The following is a 24,915-nucleotide window of genomic DNA, read 5'->3' as shown; positions in this document are numbered from 1 at the left end:
CCATTATTCATGACATATTGATTCAATGGGTCTATGAATGTTTATTAGGTAGTTACTCTGTGCCAGGCATAAATTATCCTTTACCTACCTTAAAAGTATCAGCCAAGATTTCAGCACCTCGTTGATTTGTCCTTTTGGAAAGGCCCACAAAAAACTCTCTGCCTGTAATAAATGTCATGGAACACAGTCAGTGGGTGGCACCAGAGATGGCGTACTATTTCTCTATCTATAAATGAAGACCTTAAAGCACCACGCAGTTCTTTCCTACCGCAGAGGGCAGCTCCACTTGTACTCTGACCCCTGCTCTCTTTACACAAATCTGGTTTCAAATTATTGCCTTTAAAAATAAACTTTTTAAATTCATAGAGGCAGAAAGTAGAATGGTGATTGCCAGGGGCTGATGCAGGGGAGGGGGGAGGGGGGAATAGGGAGTCAGTGTTTAATGGGTATGATGTTTCATTTTGGGAAGGCAGAAAAGTGCTGGAGATGGATGGTGGCGATAGTTGCACAATGTGAATGTAGTTAATAACTCTGAACTGTACATTTAAAAGTGGTTAAATGGTAAATTTTATGTTATGTATATTTTACCACAATAAGAGAATAAAGTTTTTATTTAGGAAACCATAGAATTAAACACATTAATAACTTGTAATCAGAAATTAAGCAATAGCAATGACAAGTTAGCAGAGCTTCCTTTTTTTCCCCTAAAAGAACAATACTAGACAGTCTTGATCAGCTCAAATACCTTTTTCTATAATGTTGATATAAGGGCTGAAGAAACCATCTGGGTAAAGTGAGTTTAGTGCTGACTGGTCTTCAGGTCTGAGCTCTAACAGCTGTTTTTAAAACAATACACCCATTTATTTCAAATCAACCATCAAAGGTTGATGTAGATAGTGCCTATCTACAAAGCACTAAAGTTTAGAAGAATGAAACTTTCTACTTATTTGGCTTTTCTGAAATTCTACAATTTTTCTTCTCAGAAGGCAAAACATTGAGTAAAAATGGTCTCCTAGTTATAGGCAAAAAACCAACTATAGTAGATAGAGTTAGGCAATACATAAATGTAGGAATTCTTATCCTCCCTTAATTCTTTGGAAAAGAATTCGACATGAAATGTGGAAAAAAAATTCCAAGAGAAATCAGTATATATTTTGCCTCAGAACAAGTGCAAGAAGTGTAGCCAAGAAAGAATCGCTTGATAGACTTTACAGCTATTACAACTTTTATCTTCGTGGTGTCCTTATAAAAGGGGTAAAAGACATAGGTCAAATGATGTTATGATAAATTCCATTGGCTTATGCTGTTAGCAGACACAGGAATTGTTGATGGCATGTTGACAGTGTTTTTGGTAATGGTATGATTGTATTGTCCCTTAAGAAAACTCACTACATACAAATCAAAACTTAAGTAAGAGAAAGATCCTTTACTTAACAAAAGTATTACTCACTTTATTAAAAAAGTCAGTTGAAATTTAAAAAAAAATCAAATTTCCTTAATTCTCTTAAGATAAATATAGATTTATAAATTAGATTTACATTTTAAGAAAAACATTTAATGCATTAAGCAAATTTAAATGCATTTACAGTGGGCCTTACACATTATTTCCATTTTAAAAGACTAAGATGAGATAGGAACGTACAAAGAAACGCAAACTGCTTATCTCTTTAAAAAGTAAGTTTAGGGCTTCCCTGGTGGTGCAGTGGTTAGGAATCTGCCTGCCGATGCAGGGGACAGGGGTTCGATCCCTGGTCTGGGAGGATTCCACATGCCGCGGAGCAACTAATCCTGTGCGCCACAACTACTGAGCCTGTGCCCTAGAGTCTGCGAGCCACAACTACTGAAGCCTGCGTGCCTAGAGCCTGTGCTCTACAACAAGAGAAGCCACCACAATGAGAAGCCCGTGCACCGCAACGAGATGTGGCCCCACTCTCCGCAACCAGAGAAAAGCCCACGCGCAGCAATGAAGACCCAACGCAGCGAAAAATAAAATTAAATAAATAAATTTATTAAAAAAAAAAAAGTAAGGGCTTCCCTGGTGGCGCAGTGGTTGAGAGTCTGCCTGCCGATGCAGGGGACACGGGTTCGTGCCCCGGCCTGGGAAGATCCCACATGCCGTGGAGCGGCTGGGCCCATGAGCCACGGCTGCTGAGCCTGCACGTGCGGAGCCTGTGCTCCGTAACGGGAGAGGCCACAACAGTGAGAGGCCCGCGTACCGCCAAAACAAAACAAAACAAACAAACAAAAAAAGTAAGTTTAACTTCTGTTTCTAGCGGTATGGTGGGCTATATCCCTTAAATGGCCTTCCTGATAAAAACAACTGAAGTACTGGAATCAAAATATTAAAAAGGCTTTTTTTTGGTGTTATGTCTCTTATGTCATTTTCTTCTATACCAATTCACCCTCTTTTTTTTTTTTTTCCTTCCTTACCTCATTCTTTCATAGGCGATATCGGGTCATTTGTTCTACTGACTTTCCTACGGTCTGGATTTGGTTGATTGCTTCCTTGTGTACCATCTAACATTAAATTGTTCCTTTATCCTTTGTATTTTTTGGCAAACTGATAGTCTATGTAGATGCTTCTTTAGATTCTTGTTCAAATTTTTTTTTTTTTTTTTTTGGATAGGACTACTTCAGAGGTGGGGCTGTACTTCTACTGCATCACATCCTGAGGTACATGAGTGACTGTCACACTTTCAGTGATGCTAGAATGATCAGTGTGTTCAGGTGGTATCAGCCGGATTCCTCCATTATAAAGTCCCTCACTCATTTTTTTTTTTTTTTTTGCGGTACGCAGGCCTCTCACTGTTGTGGCCTCTCCCATTGCTGAGCACAGGCTCCAGATGCACAGGCTCAGAGGCCATGGCTCACGGGCCCAGCCGCTCCGCGGCATGTGGGATCTTCCCGGACCGGGGCACGAACCCGCATCCCCTGCATCGCAGGCAGACTCTCAACCACTGCGCCACCAGGGAAGCCCCCCCCCCACTCATTTTTAAAAAATTGTTGTTTCATTCCTTTATCTTTTTTTTTTTTCCCCACCGTGTGGCATGCGGGATCTTAGTTCCCCGACCAGGGATTGAACCCGTGCCCTCTGCATTGGGAGTGTGGACTCTTAACCACTGGACCGCCAGGGAAGTCCCTCATATAAAAGTTTTTACATCCTTTGATGATCATTGCACAGGTCCATTGTTTTATTAGGGATCTACAATTACTGGCTAGAATTCTAAAAATAAAAACTTTTCTCAATCAAGTATTTGGTCTACTTGAAATAGAATTCACAAAGAAAAGATAGGCTAAATGCTTGAGTCTTTCCTTTATATTTATCAATTATCACAATAATGAGTTGGTATCCCAGCAACTTATAATAATGACAAATATGTTTTTTTAAAAAACATCATTATCCACTAATAAGCCAAAGAAAAAATCATAATGGAAATCAGAAAATATTTGGAATTAATGATAACAAAAATATTCATATCAAAACACAAAGGATTCAGCTAAAGCTGTACTTGAAAAGCTTTACAGCCTTAAATGCTTACTTTAAGAAGAAGAAAGGTTCTAAATTAAAGAGACAAAATTCCACCTTGAAATTCAAGGAAAAAAGAACAATAAAAACAAAGGAATTTGAAGGAAGGAAATACAGGTAGAAACAGGAAGAGAAAAGGAAACATATAAGAGAGAGGGTTCAATAAAGCCCAAAGTTGGTTCTTTGAAAAGATTAATACAATTGACAGATCTCTGGCAAGAAATAGAAGGCACAAATAAACATTATGAACAAAAAGGGGACATAGCTGTAGTTGTCGTGAAACTTAAAACAGATATTAAGAAAATATGAATAACTTTATAGCCAACATTTTAAAAACTTAGATAAAATAAATAAAGTCTCAGAAAACAAAACTCACCAAAACTGGCTCAGAAAAACCTCAATAGTCATATAATCATTACAGAAACAGAACTGGTTTAAAATCTCCCCACAAAGAAAGCACCAGGTCCACAGGGCCTGTTTATAGGTAAGTTCTACCAAAGTTCAAGGAATGCACAATTAAAGTTGTACTGATTTTAGAGAACAGAAACATAGGAAATATTCCCTAATACATTTCATATGAGGTTAACATAGCTTCAACCAAAGCCAGACAAGGATAACAACAAAGAAAAATTATAGGCCACAGAAACAAAATCTTAAACAATCATCTAATTGTTTAGATAATTAAACAAAATACACACTAAATACAGCACTAATGAAAAGAGAATATATCTTCATCAAGTTTGATTTCATCCCAGGGATGTAAACTTTGACCACTGATATCAGAAAATCAATTAATGTAATTAACCACATCAATAGATTAAAGAAAAAAATCACATAATCATTGAATCAAAATAAGAGTTCACCACCTGAAATTCCATTTCTAGCTGTTTACTTTAGAGAAACTCTTATACACGTCCCCAAGAGACACACACAAGACTGTACATAGCAGCATTGAAGATAGCAGACAAAAACTGAAAAGCATTCAAACATACATCAACAGTAAAATGAATAAATACATCATTCGGTATTCTTACCATGGAATTCCACACAGCAGTGAAAATGAATGAACTCCAGCTACATGGATCAAGTTAGATCAACGGCAGAAAAATCACACAAGAGTTCATACAGTATCACCCTAATTACAGAAGCCGTAAGAAAAGCGAAACTAAACAACATATAATTTTAGGAATGCATATATTGAGGTAAAACTCAAAGAAAGACAAGACAGTGATTAACACAAAATTCAGGCTACCTCAAGCTGGGAGGAGAGAAAGTTTGGGAGTGGGGCTTCCATGGTCCTGGCAATGTTCTCTTTCTTAAGCCAGGTGTTAGGTACTCAGGTGATCATTTTTATTATTGGTCTTTAAACTGTACATAAACATTTTATAACTCTTTTTTATATGCTCCATATTTCACAAAAATAAATAAATGAAAGTAGAGGTAAGTTGATGTTGTCTATTTAAGAGAAATAGGACTGAAACAACTTCTACCAGTAGCTGCTTCCTTGACTGACAGAGTTCCCAGCAGAACTGGAGTTGGAAACCTCTTTCCTTCTGTCCATTTCCTGATGAATTATTAATGAAGCTCTGAGTTACAGAAGGAAGAAGACACAGAGTGTATGGGAAGCGCTCCAGATTTTGGTTCTTACTCAACTGCGTAATCTAAAAATTGAGTGGTGATGTTTGTACAGTGTTGTGAATGTAATTAATGCCACTCCAATTGTACACTGAAAGATGGTTAAAATGGCAAATTTTATGTTATATATATTTTACTACAATTTTTAAAAAGGGAAAAAATCGAGAAGTAGGAAATAGAAGGTAGGACCACACATTAGGTATGAATGAGAAGCCAAGCAGATAAAGATCTTAATAACACAACACTATCTCAGTTTTCAATAACATACTTTTAAGGTATTCAGTATTGAATAATACCAAAACAAAGCTTACAGATAGTGTCCAAGGCAAACCTCAATACTTAGTACCTAATTAGAAGTTATGGGAAAAACATTAGGCTTGAGATGCTGTGGAAAGACCTTTGACCAATGGAAGAGGTTCCTAAACTTTGCCGAAACAATGAGAAGATTTTAGGGAATCTTGTTCAGCTCAGCTGTTGAGATAACTAAACGGCTGTGAATACAGCTTGCGTTTTTTTTTTGTTTTTTTTTTAATAAATTCGTTTTATTTATTTATTTAGCTGCGTTGGGTCTTCGTTTCTGTGCGAGGGCTTTCTCTGGTTGCGGCAAGCAGGGGCCACTCTTCATTGCGGTGCGTGGGCCTCTCACTGTCGCGGCCTCTCCTGTTGTGGAGCACAGGCTCCAGATGCACAGGCTCAGTAGTTGTGGCTCATGGGCACAGTTGCTCCACGGCATGTGGGATATTCCCAGACCAGGGCTTGAATCCGTGTCCCCTGCATTGGCAGGCAGATTATCAACCAATGCACCACAAGGGAAGCCCCTACAGCTTGTTTTAAATCATTCTTCAAATAGCATCAGTACCTGCTCACCGCAAGTTATTTATTATACAGCTATGTTCTGGTAAAAAAGAATTTTATTGTAAGGAAGTGTGAGTAACACATCTAGCTTTTCACAAAAGCCTGTTTTCTAAGAGAAACAGACTGTTGTTCTGTGCTAGTGAAAAGAATGAAAAGTGCCATCAATGGGAGACACAAAGAATATTCTAGGGGCTTCCCTGGTGGCGCAGTGGTTGAGAGTCTGCCTGCCGATGCAGGGGACACGGGTTCGTGTCCCGGTCTGGGAGGATCCCACGTGCCGCGGAGCGGCTGGGCCCGTGAGCCATGGCCGCTGAGCCTGCGCGTCCGGAGCCTGTGCTCCGCAACGGGAGAGGCCACAGCAGTGAGAGGCCCGCGTACCGCAAAAAGAAAAAAAAAGGAATATTCTAAGCGGAACTTACTAGGCAGATTCAAAGAATGCCTGAGTCAGCTTGGACACAACTGGAGCTGAGAATGCAGCGTAGGTCTCTCTGACCCCTTGTTCTGTGTTCTTATGGCTCAGTGGGTGTGCACATCAAACCCCAGAGGGAGGCCCATTGCCTGTGACAGTGGTGGCACAGGCTGTGCAGGGCACAACTCCAGGAGACGTTTTCCACAAACCTATGATAAAAATGGCGCCCCCTGGGGCTCGGTGACACAGTGCCCACTCACAAGTATGTGACACCAAGCAAGGAACTATGTGAATGTCCCAGGATAAAGACTCCTCCTCCTCCAGGAACATTAATTTTTTCAAAATTTAAGTTATATAAAACATTTTTATATTAAAATGAAGATGGCTATATTTTGTCTATATACATGGGATTTGATACAAGATTCACATCAGCTAAAATATTGGACTTCCAAGAAGCTCCATGCTTTCAGTGGGCCACATGGGTCTACATTCCCAAATCTCTGGGGACCAGCCTCTGCTGTTAGGGCTACATCTGTGAAAAAGGTGTTTATTCTTTGACAAGTAGGGGAAAATAAACTCTCATTATCAATTAAAAATTATTGATTGTCTTGTTTATCAATATAACTAGAATGAACCTGGTGACCCAGATTTTAGCACGTGACTTTACAAAAACAATAATAATATGATCATAAAGAGCTGGAAAGGTTAAATGCTAAAATTACCATTTCTTTAGTAGCTATATTATATACAGTATAAAAACTGATTTCAGTTAGATCAATAATAATATCAGCTGTTTCTATTTTGTTGAGTTCTGCTATTATTCATTTGGCATTAAGCCAAGCCAATCTGCACTGAAAAGTATTTAAATCTATCTTGCCATCTGGGAAGAAAATTATTTGTAAATGACACATCTTGAATTAAGAGTCTTTCAAATACAGCCCAGATATACTGTCACACAATGCAAAGCTATGCAACCCATAAACTAATATTGTAGAACACAGTAGACACAACCTATAAAATGATATGTATATACTCATAACGTGTAAAAATATGCAAATACATGCATACAAAAGTACTAAAGATACTTTAATATTCAATAAAAAAGTATTCAATAACCCAAATATTGAAATGATTATCTTTGAATGAAAGGTCATTTTTAATTTTCTCTCTTTTGTGCTCTTCTGTATTTTCCAAATTACCCTTACTTTGGTAATTAAAAAAAAAACCTATAATTAAACAAGGGGATATAGGCCAGGTATTAGAAATATTTTTAGATAGGAAAGAGTAAGTACAACTCTACCTGTGAATAAGACATCTCCACCATCTAAGGTTGCATTTTCATCTTTCATCTCTACTATGTTGAGCTGAAGTTTTTCTAATGCTTCTTTCATCATGTCAACCTGTTGAAAATAAAATGAGTCAGATTAACATTCTACCATTTTCTAACAAGAAAACCAATCATCTAAAACATCAGAACACTGAATTATGCCCCCATGTGCACACATACACATAGACAATGCACACCCTAATGAATTTGTGAATGTGTGTAGTATAGTTTGGACCAGCCATGATCATCTGCAAGAGAAGAAATTATCTATTAGGAATTGTGCATTTTGTCTCCTAGTCTAACATCAAGTCAATATGATACTCCTTTCGTTCTGTCAGAGTCTGACTATTTAGAGGACACGGTTGAAGTTGTGACTAATTAGGGCACAAGAGTCAAGAGAGGTGGGAGGCAGATCATCCAACCTTCCTACCCATCCCAGAAAAACAGAAGATTTAATTTTAAATCTTAAGTCAGTCATTCAGTCAGAATTGCACACACAGAGTAATATGTGGAAGGAATATCAATGACAATAACCAATAACCTGAAATCTCAGCCCATTGGAGAGTCACTGTTTTCTATTCAAATATTTTCTAAAATGTCAGAACATCTAAGGCTTCTCTGTAAATCTGAACTGTTATTTAAATTTAACCTAGGTCTCTAGAGGTGATTAACAAATACAATAATTGTAATCAAACCCAAGAATACCTGAAAATGAATTTCGGGATCTTTCTATGATCCCAGGGTACAGTCTAAAGCACAGAGATATCCTGGGCTGAACTAGGGAACACTTGTAGTAAGGTTTATATTAATGCAAGAAAAAAATGTAAGGCGTAACAAATGCCCTTTGAAATCCTTCCAGCAGTTCAACAAAACAATTTAAATATTTCTGAAGGTCTGTATAACTTTTAACATGGTAAAGGTCTACATTGAGAAGACATGAACAGGGACTAAGGGAAAAACAAGAGATCACGTGACACTGGGAAAAATAAAAGTTCTGCCAAAATACAGCATGCCCTAGTACACATAGTGAAGTCGTTAAAGAAGAGTTTAGGAGACATAAATATAGCAGAGTAACTTCTAAAGTAATAAAAACATGGAAATACTTTGACAGCAAGCCTGACATTCATGCAGTCAAAAAAATTAAAGAGAATGCAAAATAAAATAAATATATCACCTCATCCTTGTCCTGGAACTCGTGTAAAAATTCCACAAACCAGAGTGACTCAGAACAATAAAAAATTATTTCCATAGATGAAATGGTCTTAAAGTAATAAATACATCTAGTGAGCTCTTTTAAACAGTAGAATAGGTTTTCCTATATAACAGGAAGTGAAATCGTTGCTAGAGCATAAAAAGGAAGGAAAACAATATCTACCATGACTCACTGGGCTACAGTGAACCCAGGAAAACACACAACTGCTTCCTTCCAGCATCTGCCTGTGTCCATGGAAACTTCATTGAGTTTAGAGAAATCATGAGAACTGAGCTACTGTTACCTTTTGTTTCTATTGTGAATGCTACTGCTTCCGTTATAAGTTAACATTTCAGAGGTTACTAGGAATTCAGCAATAACATGAGAAGTTTATATGTAATAGCTCAGGAACTTTATTCAACTCTTAATTAAGAGTTCAAAGAGAACAGAAGTAGGGAGATTAACAGATACCAGTTTCAGGAACATTGCACTTCTTTATAGGTCTTATGTCTTTCAAATTAATGTTTTAGGGATAAAATTCTTGCAGTTTCTTAAAAGTTAAAACAGCTGCACTGACATGAAAAAACTGGCTTTTGTGTAAGGGCTGTACTTAAAAAAAAAATTCAGTCACATCTATATAAACAAAGTCATCAGGATAGGTCCATACCACAAACACGGGTAATACTATTACTTTCAGAGTTAAGGGTATGGACAAGTTTTAAAAATGTTTGAAACATTAAGTAGACAGCCTTGAGAATTGCAGGACCATATGGCATCAGATGTGCAATGCTAACCCGGATGAAATTTCTGAAGAAGAAACAAGAGAGGCTGAACCCAGAGGCTCAGCTCCATTGAGAACTGCACACTCTTTGGCACAGGGGTTCCATGAAGCAGACAAACTCGGCTGCAAACAAGGCCCAGTGTTGCCCTGACACATGGTCCCATAACAAGCCAGCTATTCAGGTAAATAGAACACTAAATATAATTATAGAAGTGGGAATTTTTGCTGGAAAATATCCAAACCATGAGCCTTCAAGAAACTGCCCGTTCTGTGGTTACATGGCTATGCTTAATGTTGACTTAATTAAGCTTTAAGAGGAAAAAAATCCAAAAGGCCAAAAACACACCCACCTTTCACTGAGACAGTAATCTTGCAGAGTGGAAATTAGCATTACTCAGGGTAGGGAGGAACTGTCAGAACAAATATTATTAATTCCAAAGGCTGAGTTGAATGGGTCATTTTAGCCCATGAAATTAGACACAAAAGGGCAAATTAGAGAAACAACCTTAATTTAAATTTAACTATATTATTTTCATACTCTATTCTAAAAAATTTATAAGAACTTCTTCCTTCCCTTTTCACTCTAAATGCATTCTTTTTTTTCTTTTCTTTCTTTTTTGTTTTTAAACTTTATACTTCCATTTCTTCTTGCCCCATCTTTTCCCCTCCCACCCTTTGCTACAGATTCCTTCCCTGGCCATAGGGGGTTCAGGCCACCCCTGCTGCTTCCAACCCATATGTCTAGAGTGGGTACTATTTTTGAGGTAATTGTCTTTTTCATTTCTTCTTCCCTTACTCCCTTTCTTTGTTTTCCGGAGTACAAGTGTTAAAAAATGTAGAGTTCTTGGGGTTACACATTCACAATCACTCCTGGGAATGTCTGTATAGTGTAGTGTTATGATCCAGGGCCTGGGGTTCAAATCACAACTCTGCTACTTATTAGCCAAGTGACCTTAGGTTGGTTAACTTTCTGAGCCTCAGTTTTCTCATCTTTAAAATGGGTGGTTAGTCATAATAGTACCAACTTCCTAGGCTCCTTCTGCACATTAAATACATGTAAAACACTTAGCACATGATAGCTGTTCAATAAACATTAGATGTGACTTTTGTTATTTTGATGAAAACCAGCTTGTGTGGACCCAGTGACAAATACTTGTACTATGAAATTGACCCACAAGAGAAAAGCTGTTGTTTTCTCTTACATTTGGATGAGTTTCTTGTTTTTTTACCACCCCATGACAGATCCCATCTGCTTTCTAGTGAATTAAAATTAGTCTTTTCTGCAAAGCCAGTGTAAAGTCAGAGCACATACACTGAGGACACATTTAAATTTAAATCATTCAAATCTGATTTCTTTCCACTGGAAGTTGTCAGGCTATATGGTAGATTTCTTGTATAATCTCTGCTTTGAAATAGCCCTCTGAAGGTAATACACAAGGTGGGAAGAGGGCCTGTCTGGTAAGATGTCCCACAGGACTCAAAAGAGCGTCAGCCAAGATGATACAGAATGATTACACTTACTGAAGACATTACACTTGGGCTTGTCTAAAGAATTCCCTCTCCTTCTCAATGCCTGGTCTCCTTTTCTGTTCTACTCTCTTCTTACTTTCTTTTACAGCTCTCATTTCTTTTCTCTCATTTGTCCTATCATGTTTATATCATCATCCTACCTTCTCATTTCACTCCTTTTGGGTTCTCATGGTGAATGGAGAGAACTGGGGATTTGAATACAGTCTCTATCACGTATTAACAATATGACTTGGGATGAGTTAACTTCTCTGAGCCCAAGTTTCCTAATCTGCAAGTGGGATAATGTTTTCTCTCTAATGGGGATTATGTGAGTAACAAATAAACTAATACACATAAAGCACCTAGTTCAACACCTGACACATTGTGTTCAAAACCAGTAGTTGCTGGTATCATTATTATTTTGCCCTAAATTAACTCAGTGCTTTGGATTCTGGCTACCTTTCAAAAAAATTAAAATTAAAAATAAAACATAGCATTTTCATCATTAAATAAAACATCTTTTGATACCAACTCTCCTTTTCTTCTTGCAAAATTCCGCCCAAACACAAAAAAACTTCCACAGTTTTATTAGCAAGTTATTGAATATATTCCATAATAGTTTGCAATACACCATAATTAGTTTAGTACTCTTCATTAAGATGCCAATATTTTCCAGTTAGCCCTATCCAAAGTTGACTTTGCTGCATATTTTCAACAACCATCCACTTTGAATGTTTCACACCTTCCCTTTGGATGCTGTGAATGTGCTCACGGGGCCTGATGAACAGTTCTGTGCTGCGCTCCATTAAGAACCTGCACCTCCATTTGCCAAGCCACTTTCCTTTAGCTGCTTCTGCTCAGTGGGCTGCCAGATGTTCTGACTACAAATGAAGCCCTTGGCATTGGCCTGTCCACAGCCGACAAATCTCAGTCACCCACAGTTGTGCCCTGTGCTGGGAGCTGTGCTGTCAACACTATTACTAGTACATTTTCAATGCCCATCCATTTAGATGTTCTGAGTCCCTTCTAACTAATCATATTATAAGAGCTTTAAAATTATCCTGTCATCCTATCCATACTCTGATCTACCTCTGAAGAGCTGAATAGCAGCAACATAGCTTTGCTGGTAGTGAGATGGTTTCATTTTCCCAATTTGTCACTGACTGTGTTTGGCTGTTTAATGTTAAGTATGACATGTGGATAATGCTGAGGAAGCCACTCCAGAAGCGGATGTGATGTCTCTAGCACGTCATGACACACCTGGCTTGGAACTTGCAGCGAAATTACACTGTGTTGATCCTGGTCAGACAAACTTTCATTTGTTTATGCCACCTTAATTTTCTTTGTTAATCAGTACATCTTTGGTCTAGTACATTTGGCTGATTTTGTAGTACATTTGGACTAGTACTTGGACTAGTACATTTGGCTGATTTTGTAACAGTACTTAATGTCCACATCATGCTTTCACATGTATTTTCTCATTTGGTCAACATTTCAAGTTCAAGAAGATTGGTTCAAAATGGTGGAGTAGAAGGACGTGCTTCACTCCCTCTTGCGAGAACACCAGAATCACAACTAACTGCTGAACAATCATCAACAGAAAGACACTGGAACTCACCAAAAAAGATACCCCACATCCAAAGAAAAAGGAGAAGCCACAATGAGATGGTAGGAGGGGTGCAATCACAATAAAATCAAATCCCGTAACTGCTGTGTGGGTGACTCACAAACTGGAGAACACTTATACCACAGAAGTCCACCCACTGGAGTGAAGGTTCTGAGTCCCACGTCAGGCTTCCCAACCTGGGGGTCCAGCAATGGGAGAAGGAATTCCGAGAGAATCAGGGTTTGAAGGCTAGCGGGATTTGATTGCAGGACTTCAACAGGACTGGGGGAAAGAGAGACTCCACTCTTGGAGGGCACACACAAAGTGTGACCATCAGGACCCAGGGCAAGGAGCAGTGACCCTATAGGAGACTGAACCTGCTAGTGTTGGAGGGTCTCCTGGAGAGGTGGGGGGTGGCTCGGTCTCACCGTGAGGACAAGGACACTGGCAGAAGAAGGCCTGGGAAGTACTCCTTGGCATGAGCCCTCCCAGCATCTGCCATTAGCCCCACCAAAGAGCCTGGGTAGGCTCCAGTGTTGGGTCGCCGCAGGCCAAAAACCAACAGGGAGGAAACACAGCCCCACCCATCAGCAGACAAGCAGATTAAAGTTTTACTGAGCTCTGCCCACCAGAGCAACAGACAGCTCTACACACCACCAGTCCCTGCCATAAGGAAGCTTGCACAAGCCTCTTAGACAGCCTCATCCACCAGAGGGCAGACAGCAGAAGCAAGAACTACAATCCTGCAGCCTGTGGAACAAAAACCACATTCACAGAAAGATAGACAAGATGAAAAGGCAGAGGGCTATGTACCAGATGAAGGAACAAGATAAAACCCCAGAAAAACAACTAAATGAAGTGGAGATAGGCAACCTTCCAGAAAAAGAATTCAGAATAATGATAATGAAGATGATCCAGGACCTTGGAAAAAGAATGGAGGCAAAGATCGAGAAGACGCAAGAAATGTTTAACAAAGATCTAGAAGAATTAAAGAACAAACAAACAGAGATGAACAATACAATAACTGAAATGAAAACTATACTAGAAGGAATCAATAGCAGAGTAACTGAGGCAGAAGAATGGATAAGTGACCTGGAAGACAGAATGGTGGAATTCACTGCTGTGGAACAGACTAAAAAGAATGAAAGGAAATGAAGACAGCTTAGGAGGCCTCTGGGACAACACTAAACGGAACAACATTCACATTATAGGGGTCCCAGAAGGAGAAGAGAGAGAGAAAGGACCCGAGAAAATATCTGATGAGATTATAGTCGAAAACGTCCCTAACATGGGAAAGGAAATAGCCACCCAACTCCAGGAAGCACAGAGAGTCCCATACAGGATGAACCCAAGGAGAAACACACCGAGACACACAGTAATCAAATTGGCAAAAATTAAAGACAAAGAAAAATTATTGAAAGCAGCAAGGGAAAAATGACAAATAACATACAAGGGAACTCCCATAAGGTTAACAGCTGATTTCTCAGCAGAAACTCCACAAGCCAGAAGGGAGTGGCATGATATACTTAAAGTGAGGAAAGAGAAAAACCTACAACCAAGATTACTCTACTCAGCAAGGATCTCATTCAGATTCAATGGAGAAATCAAAAGCTTTACAGACAAGCAAAAGCTAAGAGAATTCAGCACCACCAAACCACCTCTACAACAAATGCTAAAGGAACTTCTCTAAGTGGGAAACACAAGAGAAGGAAAGGACCTACAAAAACAAACTGAAAACGATTAAGAAAATGGTAATAGGAACATACATATCGATAATTACCTTAAACGTGAATGGCTTAAATGCTCCAACCAAAAGACACAGGCTCACTGAATGGATACAAAAACAAGACCCATATATATGCTGTCTACAAGAGACCCACTTCAGACCTCGGGACACATACAGACTGAAAGTGAGGGGATGGAAAAAGATATTCCATGCAAATGGAAATCAAAAGAAAGCTGGGGTAGCAATTCTCATATCAGAAAAAAATGACCTTAAAATAAACACTATTAGAAGAGACAAAGAAGGACACTATATAATGATCAAGGGGTCAATCCAAGAAGAAGATATAACAATTATAAATATATATGTACCCAATATAGGAGCACCTCAATACATAAGGCAACTGCTAACAGCTATAAAAGAGGAAATCGACAGTAACACAATAATAGTGGGGGACTGTAACACCTCACTTACACCAATGGACAGATCATCCAAACAGAAAATTAATAAGGAAACACAAGCTTTAAATGACACAACAGACCAGATAGATTTAACTGATATTTAAAGGACATTCCACCCAAAAACAGCAGATTACACTTTCTTCTCAAGTGCACAAGGAACATTCTCCAGGATAGATCACATCTTGGGTCACAAATCAAGCCTCAGTAAATTTAAGAAAATTGAAATCATATCAAGCATCTTTTCTGACCATAGCGCTATGAGATTAGAAATCAGTTACAGGGAAAAAACTGTAAAACAAACAAACACATGGAGGCGAAACAGTATGTTACTAAATAACCAAGAGATCACTGAAGAAGACAAAGGGGAAATCACAAAATACCTAGAGACAAATGTCAATGAAAACACGATGATCCAAAACCTATGGGATGCAGCAAAAACAGTTCTAAGAGGGAAGTTTATAGCTATACGAGCCTACCTCAAGAAAGAAGAAAAATCTCAAAAATACAATCTAACCTTACACCTAAAGTAACTAGAGAAAGAAGAACAAACAAAACCCAAAGTTAGCAGAAGGAAAGAAATCATAAAGATTAGAGGAGAATAAATGAAATAGAAACAAAGAAAACAATAGCAAAGATCAATAAAAGTAAAAGCTGGTTCTTTGAGAAGATAAATAAAATTGATAAACCATTAGCCAGACTCATCAAGCAAAAGAGGGAGAGGACTCAAATCAATAAAATTAGAAATGAAAAAGAAGTTACAACAGTCAACGCAGGAATACAAAGCACCCCAAGAGACTATTACAAGCAACTCTATGCCAATAAAATGGACAACCTGAAAGAAATGGACAAATTCTTAGAGAAGTATAACCTTCCAAGACTGAACCAGGAAGAAATAGAAAATATGAACAGACCAAACACAAGTAATGAAGTTGAAACTGTGATTAAAAATCTTCCAACAAGCTTAAGTCCAGGACTAGATGGCTTCACAGGTGAATTCTATCAAACATTTAGAGAAGAGCTATCACCCATCCTTCTCAAACTCTTCTAAAAAACTGCAGAGAAAGGAACACTCCCAAACTCATTCTATGAGGCCACCATGACCCTGATATGAAAATCAGACAAAGATTCTACAAAAAGAGAAAATTACAGATCAATATCACTGATGAATACAGATGCAAAACCCCTCAACAAAATACTAGCAAACAGAATCCAACAACACATGAAAAGGATCATACACCATGATCAGGTGGGATTTATCCCAGGGATGCAAGGATTCTTCAATATATGCAAATCAATCAATGTGATACACCATATTAACAAATTGAAGAAGGAAAACCATATGATCATCTCAGTAGATGCAGAAAAAGCTTCTGAAAAAATTCAAAACCCATTTATGATAAAAACTCTCCAGAAAGTGGGTGTAGAGGGAAACTACCTCAACATAATAAAGGCCATATACAACAAACTCACAGCAAACATCATTCTCAATGGTGAAAAACTGAAAGCATTTCCTCTAAGATCAGGAACAAGACAAGGATGTCCACTCTCACCACTATTATTCAACATAGTTTTGGAAGTCCCAGTCACGGCAATTAGAGAAGAAAAAGAAATAAAAGGAATACAAATTGGAAAAGAAGTAAAAGTGTTACTGTTTGCAGATGACAGGATGCTATACATAGAGAATCCTAAAGATGCCACCAGAAAACTACTAAAGGCAGTCAATGAATCTGGCAAAGTTGCAGGATACAAACTTAATGTACAGAAATCTCTTGCATTCCTAGATACTAACAATAAAAGATCAGAAAGAGAAATTAAGGAAACAATCCCATTCACCGTTGCAACAAAAAGAATGAAATACCTAGGAATAAACCTACCTAAGGACGTCAAAGACCTGTACTCAGAAAACTATAAGACACTGATGAAAGAAATCAAAGATGACACAAGCAGGTGGAGAGACATACCATGTTCTTGGATTGGAAGAATCAATATTATGAAAGTGACTATACTACCCAAAGCAATCTACAGATTCAATGCAATCCCTATCAAATTACCAATGGCATTTTTTACAGAACTAGAACAAAAAATGTTAAAATTTGTATGGAGACACTAAAGATCCCGAATAGCCAAAGCAGTCTTGAGGGAAAAAAATGGAGCTGGAGGAATCAGACTCCCTGACTGCAGACTATACTACAAAGCTACAGTAATCAAGACAATATGGTACTTGCACAAAAATAGAAATATAGATCAATGGAACAAGACAGAAAGCCCAGAGATAAACCCACACACCCATGGTCAACTAATCTATGGCAAAGGAGGCAAGGATATACAATGGAGAAAAGACAGTCTCTTCAATAAGTGGTGCTGGGTAAACTGGACAGCTACATGTAAAAGAATAAAATTAGAACGCTCCCTAACACCATACACAAAAATAAACTCAAAATGGATTCGAGACCTAAATGTAAGACCGGACACTATAAAACTCTTAGAGGAAAACATAGGAAGAACACTCTTTGACTTAAATCACAGCAAGATCTTTTTTGATCCACCTCCTAGAGTAATGGAAATAAAAAGAAAACTAAACAAATGGGACCTAATGAAACTTAAAATCTTTTGCACAGCAAAGGAAACCATAAACAAGACGAAAAGACAACCCTCAGAATGGGAGAAAATATTTGCAAATGAATCAACGGACAAAGGATTAATCTCCAAAATATATAAACAGCTTATGTAGCTCAATATTAAAAAAAAACAAACAACCCAATCTAAAAATGGGCAGAAGACCTAAATAGACCTTTCTTCAAAGAAGACATACAGATGGCCAAGAAGCACATGAAAAGCTGCTCAACATCACTAATTATTAGAGAAATGCAAATCAAAACTACAATGAGGTATCACCTTACACCAGTTAGAATGGGCATCCTCAGAAAATCAACAACAACAAATGCTGGAGAGGGTGTGGAGAAAAGGGAACCCTCTTGCACTGTTGGTGGGAATGTAAACTGATACAGCCACTATGAAGAACAGTATGGATTTTCCTTAAAAAACTAAAAATAGCATTACCATATGACCAGCAATTCCACTATTGGGCATATACCCAGAGAAAACCATAATTCAAAAAGACACATGCACCCCAATGTTCATTGCAGCACTATTTACAATAGCCAGGTCATGGAAGCAACCTAAATGCCCATTGACAGATGAATGGATAAAGAAGATGTGGTACATATATACAATGGCGTATTACTCAGCCATAAAAAGGAACTCAATTGGGTCATTTGTAGAGATGTGGATGGACCTAGAGACTGTCATACAGAGTGAAGTAAGTCAGAAAGAGAAAAACAAATATCGTATATTAATGCATATATGTGGAAACTAGAAAAATGGTACAGATGAACCAGTTTGCAGGGCAGAAATTGAGACACAGATGTAGAGAACAAATGTATGGTCACCAAGTGGGGGGGAAGCGGCAGGTGGTGGCGTGGTGGTGTGATGAACTGGGAGATTGGGATTGACATGTATACACTGATGTGTATAAAATGGATGACTAATAGAACTTGCTGTATAAAAAAATAAAACCCAAAAAACTAGTGAGATCAAAAAAGTCTATAGCTTGGTTAAGAGTATTGTAGCAACATTAATTTCCTAGTTCTGACAAATGGTTATACAAGACGTTAACTTTAGGGCAAGCTGAGTAAAAGGTATATAGGACTCTTTGGGCTATCTTTGTAACTTTCCCGTAAATTTAAGTTGTTCCAAAATAAAATGCTGATTAGAAAACAAAAACAAGATAAAAATGATAGATTTTAAAAAAGAAACTGGTTTATGCACTAAATGTTTTGGGCATTGGTCTAATATTAACATGATGTCTGTGTAAAATGACTAAAAGAACCAGTGTCGAATTATGTTATATCTCCTGTCATTCTGCATTATCCCAGATTGCTAAATGTATTCTTTCCAAGAAGTTTGATTGAATTAATGTATACGTTTACTGTCCTATGTGACAGTTTTGTCATTGTTAGAGATTTCAGTAATTAAAATGGGAAACAGAAACTTAAAAAAAACCCCAAACATTTCAAGTTCAATAAACATTTAGTGGATGTCAACTTTTTAAAAAAACAAGCTGCCAAGATTAAAAAAAAACCCCACAAAACCAGAGTCCTTGTCCCTGAGAAGTTAACGATGTAGTAGGGCAGATATATCTTATGAATATATAGTGACAATAAAATAGAATATTTGTTGGGATGCTCAGAATAACTCCAAAAGGTTGGAAGGGTATGCATTCGTACACCTATTTTACATATGAGTAAACTGAGGCTAAGGGAGGCTGACTGACTTGAGTTAAGCCTCCTGAGCCCATTCCCATGTTCATGTTCATCTTCACTGCACTTTGTGATCATGATTCTCCTGAGGTCATATCATAGAGCACAGCCCACGTCAGAATTGAAGCTCATGTCTTCTCTTTTCCAACTCTACATATTTAAGTCTACTGGGTATTAGACGGTCCTATGCTAAGGTGACTCTGGATTCCATGATCTCTTCATATCAGAGATGGATGAAATTTCTGTACATTAGGGCCCTAGGATGCTAAGGTGTGGTATAATAAAAAATACTAAGTAATATGAACAGGATGTATAAGCCCCATCAAGAATGTTCACCAAGGATAGCCTGCATTTTACTAACCACCCTTCAACTTTGGGATGCCTTAGATTTGTTCACTGGTTTATTCCTTAACTTTTCTACATGTGCTAATGAAATTACTAAAATTAACCAAAGCTACTAAAAAAAAAAAAAAGATCAAAGAGAGGTTGAACATACTAAATGACTCAAACTTAAAAATTCCTAAACAAAAACATATTGAAATTCTCTTCTATATTATAATTTTAGGAAAAAGCTCTTAGGAGGGATTTAGTTAGCAATATAATAGCAAACACCCATATAGTCCTCCTATGTGACAGATACTCTACTAAGAACTCATATTCAACTTATCTAACCTTCATAATCTAATGAAACAAGTACAAACATTATTTCTGTTTTCCAGATGAGGGAGCTGAGGCAGGGTAGTGACTTGTCCACAGTCTTATAGCAACAGAGATGAGTTTTGAACTTAGCTTTATTCTGAAGTTTGTGTTGTTCTTTCCTACACAATTTGTCACTAACAAAAAGATAATTTAGCTATCTACTGTGCATTAAAATGAAAATTAATGTTAGAAATGACTGTGAGAATCTACAATACTCTTAAAAACATAGTATGTTCACTTTAATCTATTTGTTTAAACAAAAATGTGAACTAAGATATTCTGGAGGAAGGCAGGGACAGAGCTACAAATTTTCAGCAATGTGAACTTAGGTTTGGTTTCTAAAGATCCTAAATTTTGTTTTCCTAAGCATACACAAACTAAGGCTACTGAATTTGAGGGGCCATTACTTCATCCTTCCAATTTCTAGATCAGGAGTTATTTGCAAAAACAACTCTTTAAATAGTCAACAATGTTTTTTTGTTTTTTGGGTTTTTTTTGTGGTACGTGGGCCTCTCACTGTTGTGGCCTCTCCCGTTGCGGAGCACAGGCTCCGGACGCGCAGGCTCAGCGGCCATGGCTCACGGGCCCAGCCGCTGCACGGCATGTGGGATCTTCCCAGACCAGGGCACGAACCGGTGTCCCCTGCATCGGCAGGCGGACTCTCAACCACTGCGCCACCAGGGAAGCCCCAATAATGTATTTTAATTATATAGTGAGATTACAAAAGCATATGGACGTGTAGACACACTTCAAACCAAGACACCATACACATTCCAAACCAATTCAATCACTCTGGAGAGATTCTGAGAACAGTTTCTGCCACATTGGGAAGTATGGTAGGCAGAATTCTAAGATGGTACCCAAGATGGCTACCTCCTGATGTATGTGCTATGTACAAATCTCTCCCTTTGAGTGTCAAAAGGACTTGTAAATATGATGAGATATCACTCCTGTGATTAGGTTACATTTCATAGCACAGGTAAAGATATCTTGCAGGTATAATTAAGGTCCCTAATCAGTTGACTTGAGTTACTCAAAAGAGAGAGTATCTTGGGTGGGCCTGATCTAGTCAGATAAGCCCTTAAAAGAGGGTTTAAAGGTCAGAGATGAAAGAAGTCAGAAAGATGTTCCCTTACCATTCTGGAAGAAAGCAAACAGCCATGTTGGGAACTGCCTATGGAGGGGGTCTACAGGGTGGTCTCTAGGAACTGAGAGCAACTCCCAGTTGACAGCCAGCAAAAACCCAGGGAACTTAGTCCTACAACCCCAAGGAACTGGATTCAGCCAACAACCTGAATGAGCTTGGAAGAGGACCTAAGCTCCAGATGAGAAAACAGTCCAGCTGACAACCAGGTACACTATGCCCAGACCTCCAACCTACAAACACTGTGAGATAATAAATGGGTGTTCTTTTAATGCTATGTTTATGGTAGCAGTAGAAAACTAATAGAGAAACCCCCAAATTTAAACAGATTTTTAAAAAATGTATTTAAAAAGGCCTTTGATCAGAAGCAAATATTGAACTAAATGTTCATTTCCAAGTTGTTTGTTCAGAATATGGGGCACTATTTCTTAAAATGTTCCTAAGAAATTTCCAAGAAAACAATGTTTTATATAAGTTTAGGGTTACAGACCCACCAACTTCCTTAATCCATTATTTACTGAAATGTTGTACAACTAAATTTTAAAATGAAAAAAAACAAGCTGCAATTCTCTTACAAATCTAATACATGCTCATAAAAATTAAAATGATAAAAGTATATATGTAAAAAAAAACCCTATATGTGTAAATAGTAATACAAAGCAAAACTGCTCCTTGGGCCATTCCAATCTTATTTTGTTTCATTCATTCAGTAGATATTGAGTGTATGTTGTGAGCTAGACACCATGATAGACAGTGGTCAGTGGCCATCTGTCACATGACAGACATGACCCCTACTATATAGTGCCCTCAGGGTAACAGACATTAAAGAGTCACACAAGTCAGTATACAGTTATATGTTATGATAAGGGCTATGAAGGAAAACAATAGTGTGCTTTGAGAAATAAGAGGGGTACATGATTCAGTGGGTCAAGGAAGGTCACTCTGAGGAAGTAACATTTAAGCTCAGGAATCAAAATGATAATAGTAGTTATCTGTTCCTGCTGGTGGGTCATTTGGAATTCTTTCTTAGAAACAAAAAGGGTTTCTGGATGATCCTCAGATTATAAACAGCTCAACTTAGTCTATGAAAAATTAAGGAAGGCTTACTGTATTAGGAAAATGGTCAATAGAACTGGAAATTATTTTATTTTTTATTTTTTTTGCTGTACGCGGGCCTCTCACTGTTGTGGCTTCTCCCGTCGTGGAGCACAGGCTCCGGATGCGCAGGCTCAGCGGCCATGGCTCACGGGCCCAGCCGCTCTGCGGCATGTGGGATCTTCCCAGACCAGGGCACGAACCCGCGTCCCCCGCATCGGCAGGCGGACTCCCAACCACTGTGCCACCAGGGAAGCCCTGGAAATTACTTAATACATTAAAATCTTCAAAAGTTATCATTTAAGTAAATGTCATTAATTCTGTGATTATTCTGGGAACTCATGATATTTATAGGATGGTCAACATGTATGAAAGTTTTGTAACCACCTAGTTCATGTCCCTCTATTGAACTTTTGTAATAATAACTGTTACAAACAGTTATTGTACAAACTGATCTCTTTTCCCACAGATTATTAAATAGCCATTGCATTTTTTCCCATTGATTTCTTGGATTTCTAAACTTACTCATTTATTTCCAGTGACAAGTTCTAAAAATTAACCAGGATATCTAGCATCTTGGTTTCCATATTTGTAAAATGAGGGGGCAGAGCTTAAGAATGAGGTCATTTCCAGCTCTAGATTTCTAAGAGTTGTAGTCGCAAAACAATTTTTGGCATTCATAAATGTGACTCTAACTGTAATTCTATTTAGCCCCCAGAGAGTTTACTGAAAACACCCCAGATGGTTATTCATGAGTAAAGTATTCTGGTATTTACCCAATTCAATAAGAAGCAAGAGGCTGGGGAATTCCCTGATAGTCCAGCGGTTAGGACTCCACGCTTCCACTGCAGGGGATGTGGGTTCTATCCTTGGTGGGGGAACTAAGATCCTGCAAGCTGAGAGGCAAAAAAAAAAAAAAAAAAAAAAGCAGCAGCAAGAGGCTGGGTATATGGATGCCGGGGAAAGAGAAGACTAGTCCAAAAGTGGATTAAAAAATCCAAGAAGGGGACTTCCCTGGTGGTGCAGTGGTTAAGAATCTGCCTGCCAATGCAGGGGACATGGGTTCGAGCCCTGGTCCGGGAAGATCCCACATGCCTTGGAGCAACTAAGCCTGTGTGCTACAACTACTGAAGCCCCCGTGCCTAGAGCCCATGCTCTGTAACAAAGAGAAGCCCTGCAATGAGAAGCCTGTGTACCACAACAAAGAGGAGCCCCTGCTCTGCAACTAGAGAAAGCCCTGCATGCAGCAATGAAGACCCAACGCAGCCAAAAATAAGTAAATAAATAAATTAATTTTAAAATAATCCAAGAAGAATGGGAACCTCAGAGATGAGCAGAAGGATTCTGCTGCAGCGGGAAAAACTGTATCTAGAAAACAAGGTGTGTGTGTGTCAATGCTAACTTATGATACTTACATTTTATTTTATTTTATTTTTGAGTAACCCAAGGTACTGCTTTTTACCTGCCAGCAGTGAGAAAAATTATACTATGCAGAACTTCGATAATGCCATTCCTATGTAAAGACAGATGTCAGGCCTGCTTTGCTGCTAACCTCTGCATGCTTTCTCATGTCCATATAAAGTATAGGAGATTTTATCAACTTTGGGTTCATCCCTACCCAATAACCAGGATCAATCATGACCTGAAAAAAGGAGGATCTAACAAGCTACAGGCCAATGCTCTGGGACTTAGCATTAAGTCATTCTTTATGCTTTGTCCCATTTTAAACCATACACCTGGGTGCTGCTTGGATTCTTTTCCCTAGAGTCCTATTGTAGTAACTTATCCCCATCTCTTCCTATGAGTAGGGTCCTTCTCTGTGCTCTTCCTAAAAATTTGAGGCTTTGTCCTACAACCCAGCACTGCAGATGGGCTTTCCAGGTGCCATCTCCACAACATAGGATCAGTATCACCAAGGTCTGAGGAATCTACCTCTTAACTACTCATAACTCTGGCTCTCTTTTACAATTTAAATGCCACAGACTTAATTTGTCATCATTTAGTAAAATTTACTAAGCTCTTTCTAAGTGCCAAGCATTGTGGTAGGTGTTTTTTCATGGATTATCTCATTTAATAATGCCATATCCCTTCAGGTATCTCCTAGTCTAAGTCAGTCGTGGCAGTTCCATCTCTCTTGGCAAGGACTGGTACAAATGACCTAATTTTGGCCACTGAGGAGAAGTCTGTTGAGAGGTTTCTGGAAAGAAACATAATCCCACTTCTTCCTTTGGACATTGTCCTGTCTGGATATGGTACCTGGAACTAGACTGGTCTGAGAACACACCACCACCAAGCAAGACAGGACAGAGAGACAGAAAGGGTCTGGGTCCTTGATGACATTGTGAGCTGACAAATTGACCAACCTTGAGCCCTGGAGTTCTGATAGATGAGATTTTTCATTTCCTTAATCAATTAGATTTGAGTTTTCTGTTAGCTACAGCTACAAGCAACTCATTTGCTTATATAACAAAATTGACAAACAGTAGCCAAAGAGTGCATAACAAGACCACGTTACTAAAACTCATTAAATTCTGATGTAGAAACAACTATTAATGGAGGACTTTTCTTCCTCTAGGACTACACCATGACTTGTCATTCAACAAATTACACAATATGTAAGATGTTATTTTAACT

At 38.4% G+C, this 24,915-nt stretch overlaps 1 protein-coding gene across 2 annotated transcripts in view; it reads right to left on the bottom strand.

Annotated features, from left to right (window-relative positions):
* The window catches only part of DDAH1 (dimethylarginine dimethylaminohydrolase 1), a 154,668-nt gene that overhangs the window by 35,620 nt on the left and 94,133 nt on the right, over positions 1-24,915 (bottom strand). For both annotated transcript variants that reach the window (XM_004262975.3, XM_004262977.3), the window contains exons 2-3: positions 7,726-7,825; positions 89-162 (exon numbers count right to left, since the gene is read on the bottom strand). In XM_004262975.3, coding sequence (XP_004263023.2) covers positions 89-162; positions 7,726-7,825 — 174 coding nt within the window. The remainder of the gene's footprint in view (positions 1-88; positions 163-7,725; positions 7,826-24,915) is intronic.

This window comes from Orcinus orca, chromosome 1 (assembly GCF_937001465.1).
Source record: "Orcinus orca chromosome 1, mOrcOrc1.1, whole genome shotgun sequence".
Lineage (NCBI taxonomy): Eukaryota > Metazoa > Chordata > Mammalia > Artiodactyla > Delphinidae > Orcinus > Orcinus orca.
The sequence above is the reverse complement of the archived record's forward strand: the minus strand, read 5'-3'. Positions and strand labels throughout refer to the sequence as shown.